The 16,604-nt window shown below is 39.7% G+C and overlaps 1 protein-coding gene across 4 annotated transcripts in view; it reads left to right on the top strand.

Moving 5' to 3' along the window:
* The window catches only part of Slit2 (slit guidance ligand 2), a 311,911-nt gene extending 304,131 nt beyond the window's left edge, over positions 1 to 7,780 (top strand). For all 4 annotated transcript variants that reach the window (XM_051174041.1, XM_051174039.1, XM_051174040.1 and 1 more), the window contains 3 exons: positions 4,535 to 4,823; positions 5,015 to 5,226; positions 6,268 to 7,780. In XM_051174041.1, the coding sequence (XP_051029998.1) occupies positions 4,535 to 4,823; positions 5,015 to 5,226; positions 6,268 to 6,509 (743 nt within the window). In that variant the 3' untranslated portion in view covers positions 6,510 to 7,780. The remainder of the gene's footprint in view (positions 1 to 4,534; positions 4,824 to 5,014; positions 5,227 to 6,267) is intronic.
* The last annotated feature ends 8,824 nt before the right edge of the window (positions 7,781 to 16,604 follow it).

Here is a 16,604-nt window from a genome sequence, read left to right as displayed (position 1 = left end):
ATTTACAATCCCAATGCTGAAGAGATTGACAAGAAGATCCCTAGGGTTTAGTGGACCTGCTTGTCTACCTATCCTACTCTGTGAGATCCAGGGCAAAAGGAGAACCTATTCCAAAAGAAAAACCACAGGGTTCCTGAGGAAGGACACCAGAAGTTGTTCTCTAGCCTCTGCACACTCATGCATGTACACATGTATTCATGCATCCAAACACATACATACATACATACACACACACACACACACACACACAAAGAGAGAGAATGTACTCAGCAAGCTGGCCGGCCTCACTGGTGTAGGACCCACAGCTATGGTACTGAGACTCTTGTTCAAATAGTTATGTGAAAACTTTGTACAATGTGCTTTGATCATATTCATCCTCCCTCTATGCCTTCTAAATCTATCACCTTTTCCCTAGCCACCCAAGTCTGTGTCCTTTTATAAAAAAAAAAGCAGGGGGAGTCCAGTTTATGCTGCCCATATTTCCTCAGTGTGTGGATTCTCCTGGAGCTTGCTCGACTTACCTGGAGTACCATTTAAATAAAACGTCCAGTACTGTTGTCAACAGATCGTAGTTTATGGGCTGCGCTTGGTGCTGCCTCTCCTCTCCCTTCCGAGATTGCCTCTGGCTTAAGTTTCTTTTTTTTCACCTATCCTGCAGCGAACACAGTTGCCTTGTAGTGTGAAAAGCCAGCCCTGAGTGTTAACCATGATGTAAAAGGGATGAGTGATCTATTTTAAGCATTTGCTATAACCAACATAGTGCTTGCTTCTCTTTGAAATTTTATATATATATATATATGTATGTATGTATGTGTATATATATATATATATATATATATATATATATGTATATGTATATGCCACTGCGTTTAGTGGCTCATCTTTCATTTTCAGAGAAAATTGAAGTAAAACTCGAAGGTAAACACTACTTCCTCTCTTTCATAGTCCCAAAGGTGTAGCCTCAAGCACTTCATAAGGCTTTCTCGGGTTTGCAAAACTAAATTGTGGTAGGCAATTATTTCAGTCCCTGTCTTTCTGACACCTCTGCCACCGGCATTGCCACTTACCTTTTTTAAAAAAATCAAGTTACTTCTGAATGTGTCCTTGACTTGGAATCATGGTGCTTTCAAACCTGTTTCAATGGATGCTCTAAGACCCTTTCAGAATATGGTGTTCAGTTTTTTTTTTTAAATACAGATGAAATTGTTTAAGACAGAACATCTTTTAAAACGAGGACAAAAATTAAACTCTCACTTGAAAAGTGCTAATTCTTCTGAGGCTAGAGGTCTTGGAAGAATCCAGAAGCACCTCTGAATATTGAAGCTTCAGGGGAACTGTCTTGGTATCAGCCTTAATGCCAGAGAACACACTGAACCCATCCACTTCCTCCCCAGATTGTGGTCTCAGTGATGGTTCAGACTTTAAAATACAAGGAGCCCAGAAGACCACAGCCTGACGGTCACATGGCAGAGGCAAGAGGAGCTGAGTCAACATAAAGGAAGCAAGGTTAAGTCTAGTTCAGGCCAGAGCTGTCCCAGAGGATGGTTCCATACATATCCTACTCCATTGCAGAATCATTCTCTGGGGGAAAAAAAATGCAAAATAGTAGTAGAGCTAAGCGTGCTCCTGCACTATTGACCATTTGTGATACTGTCTTTATGTAGCACAAACCATAAGAATTTTAACATTTTTCCACCTAACAATTAACCAGAACACTTATTTCTTAACTGTCAACAGGGAACAAGACACAGATATAGGTGTCTAGGCTACACAGACACCTAAAAAATCCCAGATAATACCAAAATAATGTCACTTTCGAACAAAAGATTTCAAAAGTGATGCTCTGCCCCTTAGAGCCGATTTAAAACGTGAAGAGACTAGAAAGGCTTCTTTAAAAACCCATTTATTAAGCTATTTACTGAGTGATTGGAGGGTTAATTTACTTCCAATTAGAGTCCGTGAAATACCAGGTATGGCAAGGCAATGTACATCTATCTTTCCAGCACTCAGGAGGCTGAACCAATAGTATTTAAGGTTCCAGGCCATTCTTGGCTGTGCAGTAAATTACTGTTTCAAAAAATACAGACTTGCTTCTGCTTATCAGCTAAAAACCAGCAATCTACCTAACCATATGAAAGGGCTGACTCACAATAATTCTGTTTAGAGGAGCAATTCAGGGTAGAACATGTGGTTAGCATGCAGGAGATGTTTGGGTCAAACCCCAGATCCAAAAATAATCTAAAAAGGTAGTGATTTTACATTCTATTGAAATGCTTTATAGATTTTTCCCTGTCAAAACCATACCCTCTGTAGTTGCAAGCTTTGGGACTAAATGAAACAAGTTAATTCATTACTTCTCACTGCTGAGAAACTTTGCCAACCTCAATTTAGAATGGGCATGTTCACAAATAAACACTGAATCTCCATCAAAAAAGAGCATTTAAAATAGCTTTGGAAGAAGTTCATGTCTAACTGCTTTAAGAAATGACCCAAAATGAGGGTCATTAAAGACCACATGTCAGTGATGGATGAACACAGTTTAGAAAAACTTTGCCCACAGAGTTTCCTGTCACTGGTACTCCCCTGGAATTGGTGTAGTATCGCATTCTCCGTGGCCAGACATATGCCAAGGGTATGTCTTTACTCATAGATCTTTGATTTAAAGACAAAGAACCCAAGATCTGTTCTAGTGTGACCATGAGCCCCTGCGTCAGAATAACCTATGTGTCGTGCACTTGTCCTTTAGAAGTCTGCACTTGTCCTTTCCCACATAAGATCAGCATCTCAGGATAGGGAGGGACAGAAAGATTCACATTGAACGTTGAAACAGACAGGAAGCAGTGATATGAATGTCAACACTCAATGGTGTTTCTTCTTTGTATTGAACCTAAGACCTAAGCCCATGACACTTTAACAGGACACATGAATGATGTGTCTTCCTTGTTAAGTTAAACTTTTCTGCCTATACCCTCAGTAATATTTCCCAGTAAGGGATTATGAAGCCTTTGGGCGTGGATGTGAGGAATTGTGTTAAATTCATTGATGTGGGAAGATGAATCCTAATAAGAGTGCTACCATCCCCTGGGTGGGGTCCAGGGCTCTAACATGTATATAGTGAGCTGAGTACTACCTTCCCTCTCTCTCAGCTTCCTGACTCTGCATGTCATGTGACTAACTGCTTCAAACTGCTGTGGCCCTAACTTCACTGCCATGATGGACCTTCAACTAAAAGTTGAACTAGGCCTTTCTCCCTTGAGTTGCTTTGGTTGGGTGTATTTTACAACAGTATCAGGAAAAGAAACCCAGACGCAGGTTGATTCTAAATCATGTCAATCTGATAATGAACATTAACCATGAAACACTCAACCTATATTAGAGACTTGACCTCTAGACTGGTGTCTGATGTTGGTGCCTCTGTTAATTCTCAAATAGGGCAATTTGCCTAGGAAAAGAAATGATGGCAGAGAACAAGAACCCTAGAATGTAATGGTCCCCTGGAAAGTGACACCCACTCTATAGCCAGTGAAATCCACCCAGCCTATAATCCCAAGCAGTAGCTCAGAGTCCCAACACAGGTGAAACATGAACACTGTCGGCCAACTCATTAGTTCAGAGGCTTCCAAGTCTCTGCCGTCTCCTGGTCCAGTCCTTTGTATGGTACTGTTAAACTATTTCAGGGTCTGGACAGGACCATGGAAAGGTTCTTCAGCTTCGCCAAAACACCAGTTACCATGACTGTCACTTCTGGAATGTATATTCCAAGATTACAAACGCTGTTTGTGATGGAAATTATTCTGCATTTTTTTAACTTGCTGACATAAAAGCTTCATTCTAAGTAGAAGTGGAAAAAAAATGGTATGAATGAGGTGCTACCCTGATAAGAAGCAGAAATGAGATTTTTAGGCACAGGCATCCTCAAGTGACTGGGACATTGCCTTTGAGGTTCTGAGTTAGTTGATAAAATACAATTTGACAAGTTCGAGGTGGGTTACTGTGAGCCCTGGTTCTCACTCACAGAGGCTTGGTAGACTGAGGCTAGGCTCCAGGGTTAAGAAGGTTAGGCAATAATCAAAATGCTGACGTGGATGGCATGGAACCTGCAGCTCAAGCCTCTAAGCTCTAGCCTTTGATTTTATGATTAGAAAAAGAATTAACAGAGAACAATAAATTATGGCTTCCCGGTGTGCCTGGTGTCTGATATAGACCCATAGGGAGTGGAAAAGCAATCTACCTCTAGTTTTTCTTTGAGTAGACCTTCTTGAAGAATATATATATTGCAAGTTTGGTTTGAAACAGATATACAAATTAAAAACTTGTCACCAATAAACCAGATTTACTTTAGTTGCAAGTTAGTATAACCTACTACGTCTTACCGGAATGAGAAGCCAGGTCAATGTTGAGCTTTTCTCTACCTCCTCATCTGAGCACACATATATATTCCAATTTAAAAGAGATGAGCCTCAGTATGTCTCTGTAGCAAATGGCTGAGAAGCCTGTAAAGACTCTTTAACTAACTTGTGCTGTTTCTTTCTAGGCATGCCTGGGAAAAATAACGTGGCGTCACTGCGCCAGGCCCCTGGACAGAACGGCACCAGCTTCCATGGCTGTATCCGGAACCTTTACATCAACAGTGAGCTGCAAGACTTCCGGAAGGTGCCCATGCAAACCGGAATTCTGCCTGGCTGTGAACCGTGCCACAAGAAAGTATGTGCCCATGGCACGTGCCAGCCTAGCAGCCAATCAGGCTTCACCTGTGAATGTGAGGAAGGGTGGAAGGGGCCCCTCTGTGACCAGCGAACCAACGACCCCTGCCTGGGAAACAAGTAAGTTGCAGTGGTTCGGTACTCAAAGCAAATCTAAGAGAAGAAGGCAGGAGGTGGGCAGGGCAAGGGTAGGGGCCCAGAGAAATCAGCGCACTAGAATTCTGTTCTCTGTATTCAGACCTTTTTGCATAACCACCATACCTTCTGAACTCCTCCTGTATCAGCATTCCAATCCTTCTCCTTCACTGTAGATGTGTACATGGCACCTGCTTGCCCATCAATGCCTTCTCCTACAGCTGTAAGTGCCTGGAGGGCCATGGGGGTGTCCTTTGTGAAGAAGAAGAAGATCTGTTTAACCCCTGCCAGATGATCAAATGCAAGCATGGGAAGTGTCGGCTCTCTGGACTGGGGCAGCCCTACTGTGAATGCAGCAGTGGATACACCGGAGACAGCTGTGATAGAGGTAAGCTAGGCGCCTCCTGGGCTTCCCAGAGCAGGAGGGAAGTCTCATCCCTGGTGGAAGAGACAGAGGAAACACTTGGGCTGTGCGTGGCTTGTTGCTACTGTCTGCTCTAAACACCCACCATAGGTTTCTTCCGTGGCCATCACACACACACCTTCTCGCAACTTGACTTGCTATGGAAAATCTCCTTTATCCTATCTTTAGAGCTGCCCAGCCTCGACCTGATCCCGCCCCTCCCCCACATGCATAGCTAATCCAGCTTCAGGCACAGAGACTATGGCAAGGGTAACTCTGCTTGGCTTGAGTACAAACTCACCCTTGGCCTTAGAACCCACTGATTCATCACAGTACATTATGCAGGTGAGAGGGATGGAAGCCGGCTGAGTTTTCAACCCATCCCTCCCTGCTTTGTTTCCAAGACGCGAACCTGCCTGGCCTCGCGCTGGCACAGACTTTGGTGCATCGGACCATGGACAGCAAGAGGAACGTGCTTGCAGAAGCCTTTCACAGATGTCTCTCTTTTGAACTACTTCATTCTAGCATAATTTATGAAGTTAGTGGAATGTTACTCATATTAAGTAACATATTGGATAATATTAAATTCTGGGCCTCATAAATTAAATTGCATTCTCTATGAAACTGCTCCCCATGGTAAACAAAACCAGCTGTTAGTCCTGTAGAAACAAAAGATGGGTATTTTTTTTTTTCCTCCTTTTTTTTTTTTTTTTTTTTTTTTTTTTTCAATAAAGGAAAAGATTTAGGAATCCAATTTTCTTGTCAGAGCAAACATGTTGTATTTATTGTCTACATATATAGCATTCACTTTGCTGGAAATAAGAGGCCTAAACTATGCATTTTTTTTCAAGGTAGACTAGATCACGACATAATACGAACCTTAAGCATCCCACTAAAAATAGCAATTACAAAGTACAAGCGAGAACAATGACCACAAAATGGAGATCTTGACTTTCTTTTGGTCACTCTGCAAACTTTACAGTGTCTGTCTTTTTAAACTGCTTCTGTTTCTTTCTTCTTTTCTAGAAATTTCTTGCCGCGGGGAAAGGATAAGAGATTATTACCAAAAGCAGCAGGGTTATGCTGCCTGCCAAACAACAAAGAAAGTGTCCCGCTTGGAATGTAGAGGTGGGTGTGCTGGCGGGCAGTGCTGTGGACCTCTGAGGAGCAAGAGGCGGAAATACTCCTTCGAGTGCACAGACGGATCCTCATTTGTGGAAGAGGTTGAGAAGGTGGTGAAGTGTGGCTGCACGAGATGTGCCTCCTAATTGCATTTCTAGCAGCTTCCATCTTTGGCGAAGGTTATACACGTCTTGACCATGTTGGACTAATCCATGCTTCATAATGGAAATATTTGAAATATATTGTAAAATACAGAACAGACTTATTTTTATTATGATAATAAAGACTTCTCTGCATTTGGGAAAAAAAATAATAAAAGACACACTGGTACTAAAGCTTCCCCTACACTGGAAAAGTGTGAAGAGAGAGCCACACTTGGAGGCCTTAGTGCAACACAGCAGTGGGGACCGTTGAAACACGGAGCCATCCTTGGAACACGCTAATACTAGCAGAAGCACATAATAAGAGCCTAACACGGAACTGCACACGCACATGCAATTGCCCAGAGCATAAAACTCACCGCCCCCTTCACATCAGTGCAGTTCACAAGACCGCATCGAGCACAAGTGTCTGAATGAGACTGTGAGACAGGGGAATGGAAATCCAGATAGATTCAAGGGTTGAGAAATATTTTCTGCAAGTTAGAAAGAGTCCTGACATCTGGGTTCCATTCAGGAGAGAAATGTGTGTGGAGTGCTGGGATGTATGTTATTGTCTTTGGCAATGATAGTGTATCGGCAGAAACAGCACACGAAGGTGTTTATCTACCACTTTCCAGTATTAAATTTTTGTAATATAAATGATAAAGGAGATGATAAAGAACCAATAGATTATTGATAAATAAAAAAAATTAGTTATAATATGAATTTTTGTTTCTATGAGTTCTAAATAGCCCTATACAGTATTCATTTTCAACGAGGAATATTTATTGTATTAAAGTACATTGTACTTAACGATTTAGGTCATCACTTTGGACTGTTTCTTGATGCTTTAATATATATTAATTTATAATTATCCTGATATTTTTGTACATTTTCAAACTTAAAAGAAAAAAATCAGGATTTTTGTTGGCAATAGTACTAACATAGGATGTTATTTTGTTATCTTGGGATAGGCATATGTTGTTCTCTTGGTTGACCTTGACATCTGACCACTGATGTCACTGACCTGTGGCCTCTTCCAGGACACTTGCAGAGGGTTTGCAAGGCTGTGAGTAGAGACAGCAAGTGCACCCATCTGCCATATGTCCTCACAGGAAGAAGAAATTATCTGTAGCAATGGACAATAGAGAGTAGATGTTTTACAAATTAATAAATATTTCCCTGCCATGCCTTGGGGAAAGGGGGGGTGGGAAGAAAGACTGTTATGTCAAAAACTGTAATTTTTCTTCAAACAATAAAACTCCTTGATTACCTTACTGCTCCCATGTTAACAAGTTTGCTTCTAAATTACAGTGTAGATTTGATACTGATTTATACTAGACTGTGTTCTTCCTTCATTAAAATCCCAGGGAGCCCTGTGAAGATACAGATGTTTCTTTAAAAGAGAACCCCTTTTTTATCCATGACAATTAGATGTACATGTATAATTTGGGATGGTTTGTCTTTCTCCAGACTAATATCGGTTACACTACTGATGTTTGTAAATTAAAAGATATCTACTTCATTAACAGCTTGGCCGTTTTCTTAGAAGTGCACACCATTGCAGATGTTTTGTTATGAGCATGATACAGTGACATGAAATGAACAAGAAAGGCAACCCATACCTTTATATTACGGGAAAAAAAAAATGCTTTGAAGTTAACAGTATTTTCACATCTGGAGGCTGCATAAAAGAGATAGATACAATAACATATTCTTTGCTAGGGAAAATGCATATTAAATTAAATCCTCCACCAAAAGGAATTATAAGATGAAACAGAGCTAATACAAAGGGCCTTCTTTGGTCTCTGCCTTTTCAAGAGCCTGCTATACAGAACTGTCAACAATTCAGCTCAAGGAAGTACCATTATCTGCGCAGAATATTAGTAATACTTTGCTTCTACTATCTGAGGGATTCATCTCTTTAAGACAATCATGGGTGCATGCACGCACACACACACACACTTAAATACACACAAATATATCCACTATTCCAGGTTTGAACACCCAATCATTCATTCATGTCTAAAATGTCTTTGGTTTTACTTTCTAAATATTAAATAGCCATTATAAAACATTCATGTGCTCCTATGAGTTGCTTCCTCTTTCAGAGATGTTAAATTACTCATTAAGCAAAGAGTCATCTATAAATATAACTAGATTTCCTCTTGATGTTCCTGATAAACACTATCATAATGACTAGTGTTTGCACATTCCTTATTGTACAGCAGGATTTATGCGATGAGTTTTACATGTAAAATCTCCCTCATCCCTATAAGTGGATGGAATTCCTATGCTCCCGAGTTTATAGCCGTATATAAGGCTGGAAATCAAATGAGCTGGACCCAATACTGTCCAGTCCATACTAGTGTATTTGCTGATAATATAGACAGCTGTTCTGTCACAGAATGCCTCTTCTTGGGTATTGCTAAGCCTTGAAGCCTTATTTTGGGGACTATTGATCATGAATATTTAAATAATATTACTAGAGATTTGGGGATTTGTTTCTGTTTTAAAGAAAAAAAAAGACATCATACATTTCACAAGATTTTTTTATCCTTCCTGATTATAAAATCACAAAGTTGTATTTCTGTGGGACTTACAGATGTAGTTTCACAGGGGTCACATTTTACTTGCCTCCCAATCATGAGCCTTTAAAGGAGAAAATTCCATAGTCAGAAAATTATTAACAAATCACACAAATTAAGGGCAATCAGTCATTTTTTAAAAAGTGCTTCTGCTTTATAAAGCCCTTAAGTACAACTCTCAAATAAAAATTCTTCTACACCCTTTATGATTGAATTCAATTTTTAAAAATGCAAGAGTAAAATGACCACATACAATAACAGACATTTGTAATTTAATAGATGAAGTTCTTATGCGTGCCTAGCATATTTTTTAATTCCCCCATGAGTGAGAAACTGGAATGCAATCAATAGAAAAATGTGATTATGAAGTAAAAGCCACCACTATCTTTGAAATTTGTTCTAACCATAGATTGAAATGGTTTCTAAACAGTAAAAAAGTGTCTCTTGCTTTAGAATTACTCTGGCATTTTTTTAATGGATGATTTTGTCAGCAACATTTCCTTCTAGAGAAATGATTGAAAGACTTGAAATGAATTCAGGATATAAAGATCTTAAACTTTAAGCTATCATCTGCCTCATGTACTGACCATTATTTCTACAGTGATGTTTGTAACAGTATATAAGCTATAAAAAAGTATATGAAGTTTTATGTGAAATATTCTAGAAAGGAGAGAAAGCTACAAAGGATAGAAGCTATTTTCTTTCTCAACCCTCTTTGTGCACTCAGTCACTTAACAGATGATGGATGTCTCCTTATCAATTACAAGGAAAGGTGGCAGACATTTCGTGTACTTTCAGATAAAGCAGATGATGTCTGTCATGTTAGAGCTTATGTTTCACGGATATGGGTTGAAGCTAGACTGGGTAACTGTTCTGGCTATTTTATGTCAACTAGACACAAGCTGAAGTCATTTAGGAAGAAGGAATGTCATTGGAGAAAATATCACACAATACTGGCATGTGAGCAAGCCTGTGGTACCTGTTCTTGAATTTTGGTTGATATGGGAGGGCCTAGACCGCTATGGACAGTACATCCTCTGGGAAGGTGGCCCAAGGTGCTATAAGAGAGCAGGCTGAGAAATCCAGGGGGGGAGCAAACAAGTAAGCAGCTCTGTAACTTCAACCTTAGGCCCTGCCTCCAGGTACCTGCCTTGAGTTCCTACCCTAACTTCCTCTGATGATGGGCTGTGAAAGATGTATGAGGTAAATAAATAAATTGATTTGGTCAATTGACACAGTACTTGTTTAGCATGCCCAAAATCATGGGTTTGGTTTCCTCCATCTAGATTGTTTTCAATTACTGTGATAAACACCACCAGGCTAAAAAGGATATGATGAAAGGATTTATTTCATCTTATAGCTTCCAGTCCATCACTGAGGGAAGTCAAAGAAACAATGTAAAGCAAGAGACATCCCACAATATATCTTTAATTTCCACTCTATAGAGAGCAAGACCCAAACATGTATTCTGGTATGCTGGATTCCTAACAAGGAAGTATGACTGTCATCCCCTTATAGTCTTATATCGACAAATGGCAATAAGGAATATTTAAAAACAAATCATGGACTGTGGAATGTGAACACTGGAAGAGCAACAATTGTTCCCAGTTCAGATGATAGTTGAAGTCAAGAAAATGGATGAACTAATTTGGACCCTCATCACAATGAAACTTGATCAGAGGAGTAACACCTGACTTTATCAGCCTTTCAGCTTGGGAACATTTAGCCACATTAGGTCGATAGAAGATGGTCAGAGGGGCAACGGGAAAATATGACGGGGTCATAGGCATGCCAATTAATGGGTCAGCATACGTTGAGTTTTGATGACCTTTGTAACAGCTCACACAAGTGCAGGGAAGCACCCTGAGAGAATTTTAATGACTATAATGGAAATACAAGATGGAACTTGATTATTCATCACAGTGGCTAGGTTTGACCAAGACAAGTGAAATCAGGACTGATGAAACAAGATGTCTGAAAGCAAAAACAAACAAACAAAAATCAAAACAAAACAAACAAAAAAGGAAATTCCCAGAGAGGAGTACATATGGAAGTTTCGGTCTCGCTCAGTACCACACACAGACATTCGTATTAATTATAAACTGATTGGCATATGGCTTGGGCTTCTTATTGGCTATCTTCTCTTAATTATTAAACGATTTCTATTAATCTATGTGTCCCCATGTGGCCGTGGCTTACCAGTGACACCCTGGCCTTTTTCTTCCTCAGCAGCTTCATGATGTCTCTCCGGCAACTCACTCTGTCCATTCCTCTTCCCAGGATTCCCCTAGTCTGGTAGCCCCGCCTATACTTCCGGCCTTGCTACATCCTGCCAATCCATTGTCTGAAAAAGCTTTGTTCATCCACCAATAAGAGAAACATATATTCACAACATACAAAAGGACATCCCCATGGTAACTTATGTGGAAGGACTTTTCTGTTGACTTTCTCTTCCTAGAACAAAGGGAGACAAGAGAGCGTTTAAAAGTTCTACCACTGTCCAGAAATATGAAACCTGAGTGCAACCATATTCCAAACTAGCTTTTTCTTTGCATCAGTGTGTGGATAGCTAAATTTGGATTCAAAAGAAAATAAAATTTAGCAAGCACACACATAAAAATGACTGGTGGAAGAGCTACAGACACAATCATCTGTGAAACTTGCACTCATTAATCTTACTCTGCCTTGGAGAAATAACTCAAACTTTTTTTTTTGTCTGCATAGATAGTGCCAGAGAGATTAAGTGACTTGCCCAAGGTCACAGAGTCCAGGTCTCCTGACTCTCTGGCCATAATATAATTATTGATTTTGCTAGAACAGACAGACAAGTTGAATTGTATAATGAGATGTTGGTAGATGACTAAATATTTCCCAAGGAACTTTTTTTATACTGCCAATGGATAACCTCAGTAGGGATACATTAAGACATCCTTGTTGCTACTCATTTAGAAAGATAAAAGATAGTTCTTTTAATGAGATTTCCTTCCAATACCAGAAACTAAAGGGGAGGATATTTTATTCAATTTTGTAATTAGCTTTGATCATTGTTCCTAGGCAAACGTACCTCCAGGGATAGACTGTGCTGCCTAGGGGTAGCTGAAATCTGCTGCTGCCTAAGATAGTTACTTAATAGAACAGCAAAAATGCATACTTATATCCTCGACCTCATTCCCGGCCACAAGCTTTTCTTTGTAAAGAAAAACAATATGAATCAAAAGACATGGGCAACAGTCCGTTTGAATGAGCATGGATTGTCTTCTTACTAATCTCAGAGGCTTGCTTTATCCCAAGAAAGAAAGAAATGCACATTTGTCCATCCTTGTAGTTACTCCATTGGTGTAGGCTCATAGTACTGAATTCCTTCAACATCCTGTTCTTACTTTAAGTTACATCTTCACATTGAATTTTTTCCTTCCTGTTATTCTAAGGTTAGCTACAATTCTTTATTTTGGCTTGCCAACTCCTTTTTGGAGCTATGAATTGAACTAGAACACATTTTTCAATGGGATGCACATTACTGTTTGATTAGGAAATAAATCTCTTATCATTTGGCAAAGAAAAAAGCAAGATGGTTTAAATACTCAGAAAATGAAGTGAAAAGCCTTCTGTGATCCTCTTTGTTTAACCTTGTTTGCCTTTTATGACTTGTTTTAAATGTGTTCATAATTTAGATTATAAATACAGATTTGTGTCATAGAAAAGACTTTCTGAGAACCCATGGCTGTAGAGCAGTGAGTCCCATCCCCACACTCCTCACAACTCAGGACAATGGAAGTCCACTGTATCATCAAAGCAAAAGACTCAGCTAGTCCCAGTGAATCCGACCTGGAGCTGTGATCTTCCACTTTCTTATTTTCTCTCTGTCTCTCTGTCTCTGTCTCTCTCTGTGTCTATTTCTCTTTCTCTTTCTCTTTCCCCTTCCCCTCCCTCTCTAATTCCCCCCTCTCTCTCCTTTCTCATCACACACACACACACACATACAATCACACACACACAGAGAGAGAGATAGAGAGAGAGGCAGAGGGAGATGGCAGGCATAAACTTCAAATTACTCACAGGATTTTGTTAAAATACTAATTTGCAGTTATTAGTTGTAGCTTTGCACACAGCAGTCATGTTTGGTTAGATTTCATTCCTTTGAGGGGAGGGGAATCTCAGTGTCTAGAAATTCAGTTGCAGTATTTCAGTTGACAATTTTGAAGCAATGCAGGTCCCAACCACTGGGACCCATAATGAAGAGTATACCACATATGCAAACACATCCTTGGTCTGAGAACATCAGGCCTTAACTTTTCCAGTATCTCACATTCACACTAGCATATAATAGAGGCATGGCCATCCCTTTTATTCGGTATAGCAGCATGTACTGTCTAGTCTCCTATGAATAACTGCTATAAGCATGAAGGGGTAAATCCCCTAATCCAGCAGCTGAGCAGGCCTTGCCTGTCAGTTCCCTTAGGAATTGCTGGGTTAAGGATGAACATCTTCCCTGAGGTTACACATGTTCTGTCAAGACAGAGCACACTCAGTGATTACATGATGTGCAACTAGAGATGTCTGTCAGTCACAAAGTTTGAGTTCTTTGAAAGGTCTATTAGAAACACTAGTAACAGGCCAGCAGCATTATATCTAATACAGCGTCTCTGTGTGTTATTTTGGGCTGGTGCGGCTGTAGAACTGGATGGGAAAACCTACTAGGAACAAAATGGTGCCGAATGTGGTTATTTTAGACAGAAAAGAGGAGATGATGGGAGATATTGTTCTGTAATTATGTTTCTCGTATTGGTTAATGAATAAAACACTGTTGGCCAATAGGAAATCAAGATAGGTGAGACTAGGAGAGAAGGAGGTTTCAGGTAGAGGTAGGAGGAGATTCAACATGGAGGGCGGAGAGATCAGAATGCAGGCCCCTCTCTCCGGTAAGCCAAGACCACAAAAACATTTAGATTAATACTAATGGCTAGCCGATAAGAAACTAGTAACTGGCCAACAGCATTATATCAAATACAGTGTCTCTGTGTGTTATTTGGGGCTGGCGCAGCTCTAGAACCAGGTGTAAGGATGGAAAACTACAGCCTAACTCTCCAATGATCCCAGGAAACTAGAACTTTAAACCTTAAATTCCAGACCCTGCCCTCAGCCAGTAAATAGGCGAAAGGTCACATTCTTTGCTGTTTATGACAGGTCCTGTGAGTATGGGAAATGAGCTTTGTCACCCCACCCAGGAGTCCACGCAAATGCCAACCTCCGGGACTATAGAAAACAGATTGGTCTATAAAGCGCCAGCTTAGATGGTTTAAATTGATTGGTCCGCACCTTGCAGGCTCTGGATGCTATGAGATGATTGGTTTATGAGATGCGGGCTTCGTTGTAACCCTATAAAAACTGCCTCAATTCTGTAATCAGGGTCCTTAGTCCTCTACCCCTGTGTGGTGCATGACTGTGGACCCCAGTGCACTTGGAATATAAAAGACCTCATGCTTTTACATCAAGACCGCTTCTCATGAGTGATTTTTTTTTTGGGGGGGGGCGCCTTCCCGGAGTCAGGGTGTGAGGGTCCACGCTCTATGAGTCTTTCACAGGCAGGCTGGTGGAAAAACTGCTCATAACAAAATAACAGTCTGTTTTGCTTATAAGATACTGTAGCATGTTAAAGGCTATATCACAGTACAGCTTTGCTTCTATTGTCCCTTAGACAAGAATGTCTCATCTAAATAACAAGAGACTTGATCTAAGGTGTGGTTACTTTTAACCCTCAAGGCCAGATAAGGAAAGATTTAGTCTAAGGTATGGAAAACCAGAACTAACTCAGAACCAAACACTATGTAAATGTGTCCCTGTTATCTCAATACTACAAAACTCCATACCATTACTATGTACACAAATTCCTTTTGTTGTTCTTAACTATTCTAGTATTTTCTTTCACAACAGATTATGTCCCACATAATACCTAATGTTTTCATCTTCAAAGTTAGAAACACTCCAAAATACAGTAGTTTAGTTAATTTTGATATTAATGATTTCAATACAGAACATAATATACTGAACATATTTGTATTAATTTCATTCCTTGTGGAGCTTAACATATGACAGGGATTTGGCCAAGAAGTCAGATAAAACCAGAAAAAAAAAATAGCTAAAATGTGATAAGTTCTTCAAAAGATTATTAGCAAAGCTAAAATATTAACAGGCAAGAATCTATTTAGAGAAAGGTGTTTGGTGCAGAGATGATGTCTGAGCTAGTGAGAGGAGATGAAGAAGAGTTAGATCAATCAAGAAGAACACCTCAGAAAGAAGAATCACCCCAAAGTTCCCAGTGTTGAAAAAAGTTTGTGTGAGCAATAGAAAGTCCATGATGAAGCTAGGATGTATTTAGGATTGCAGGGGAAGCAGAGGCTACATCTGAAAGATTCAATTAAAGAAATAATTTAATTATTTTCAAAATCTCAGAATTTATTGAATGTTCCCAAATATTAACTAAAAGCAGATTCTGTCCCCCCGCCACTATTCATATTTTCAAGGGGACTTACTATGTATTCACTTCCCCCTGTTGGTCAGTTCCTACCATACTCTTATTTAACTCCTTCCTATCAATTATTCCATAGCTAGCGCCCTCCCCTTATAATGGGTAAAAACCTTATCTCTACCTATTACCAATAATTATTTGATCACATTGCACAGTCTGTCTGTACTTCTGGAATGATTTCAAGGTGATGACAGAATGAAACTGCTCTTTATTTTTAGGGGAAAAAAAGGCTAGATCTGGTAGTACAGTGTTTCTTGATCCTCTGTAAACACCCACATATATGAGTAGCACATGTGGTTCATACATCCAGAAAATGAAATTTTCCCCCTTTCTTCTTACCCAGATTTATCTGATTCTGGAGTTACCACATAATTTGTTCAAAAGGTTAATGATCTATCATAGGAGTCTGAATTATTTTTAAATGATGAGATAGTAAATATGTTCAGCCTTGTGACCATATGGTTTCTTTTGGAGCTGCTCAATTATACCCCAATAACCAGAGACAACACATTAGTGAATGAGAGGCTACAATTCAATAGATTTTTATTTATGGACATTGGCATTTATATTTCAAGTGACTCTCCTTTTATTGTATCATTAAATCTTCATCTGATTTTTTTCAAATACTTAAAAAAATCATTTTTTAGCTCACATATCACAGAAAAGTCAACACTTCTCCAGCCTTTGTTGATGACTCATGGGCAAGAAGATTGATACAGAAAATAAAAAACAGCTGAGTAATACTCCATAATGAAAAATCTAGGCAAATGGATGAAACTAGAAAAAAACCATCCTGAGGGAGATAACTCAGACTCATAAAGGAAAACACAGTATCTACTCACTCACAAGTGGATACTAGATGTAAAGCAAAGGATAACCAGACTACAATCCACAGCTCTAGAGAAGCTAGGTAACAAGGAGGACCCTAAGAGGGACATGCATGGATTACCCTGGGAAGTGGAATTAGATGAGATCTCCTGGGTAAAC

This window comes from Phodopus roborovskii, unplaced genomic scaffold (genome assembly GCF_943737965.1).
Source record: "Phodopus roborovskii unplaced genomic scaffold, PHOROB, whole genome shotgun sequence".
NCBI classification, from domain to species: Eukaryota; Metazoa; Chordata; class Mammalia; order Rodentia; family Cricetidae; genus Phodopus; species Phodopus roborovskii.
Note: the sequence above shows the minus strand (reverse complement) of the source record. Positions and strands in the feature narration are given on the sequence as shown.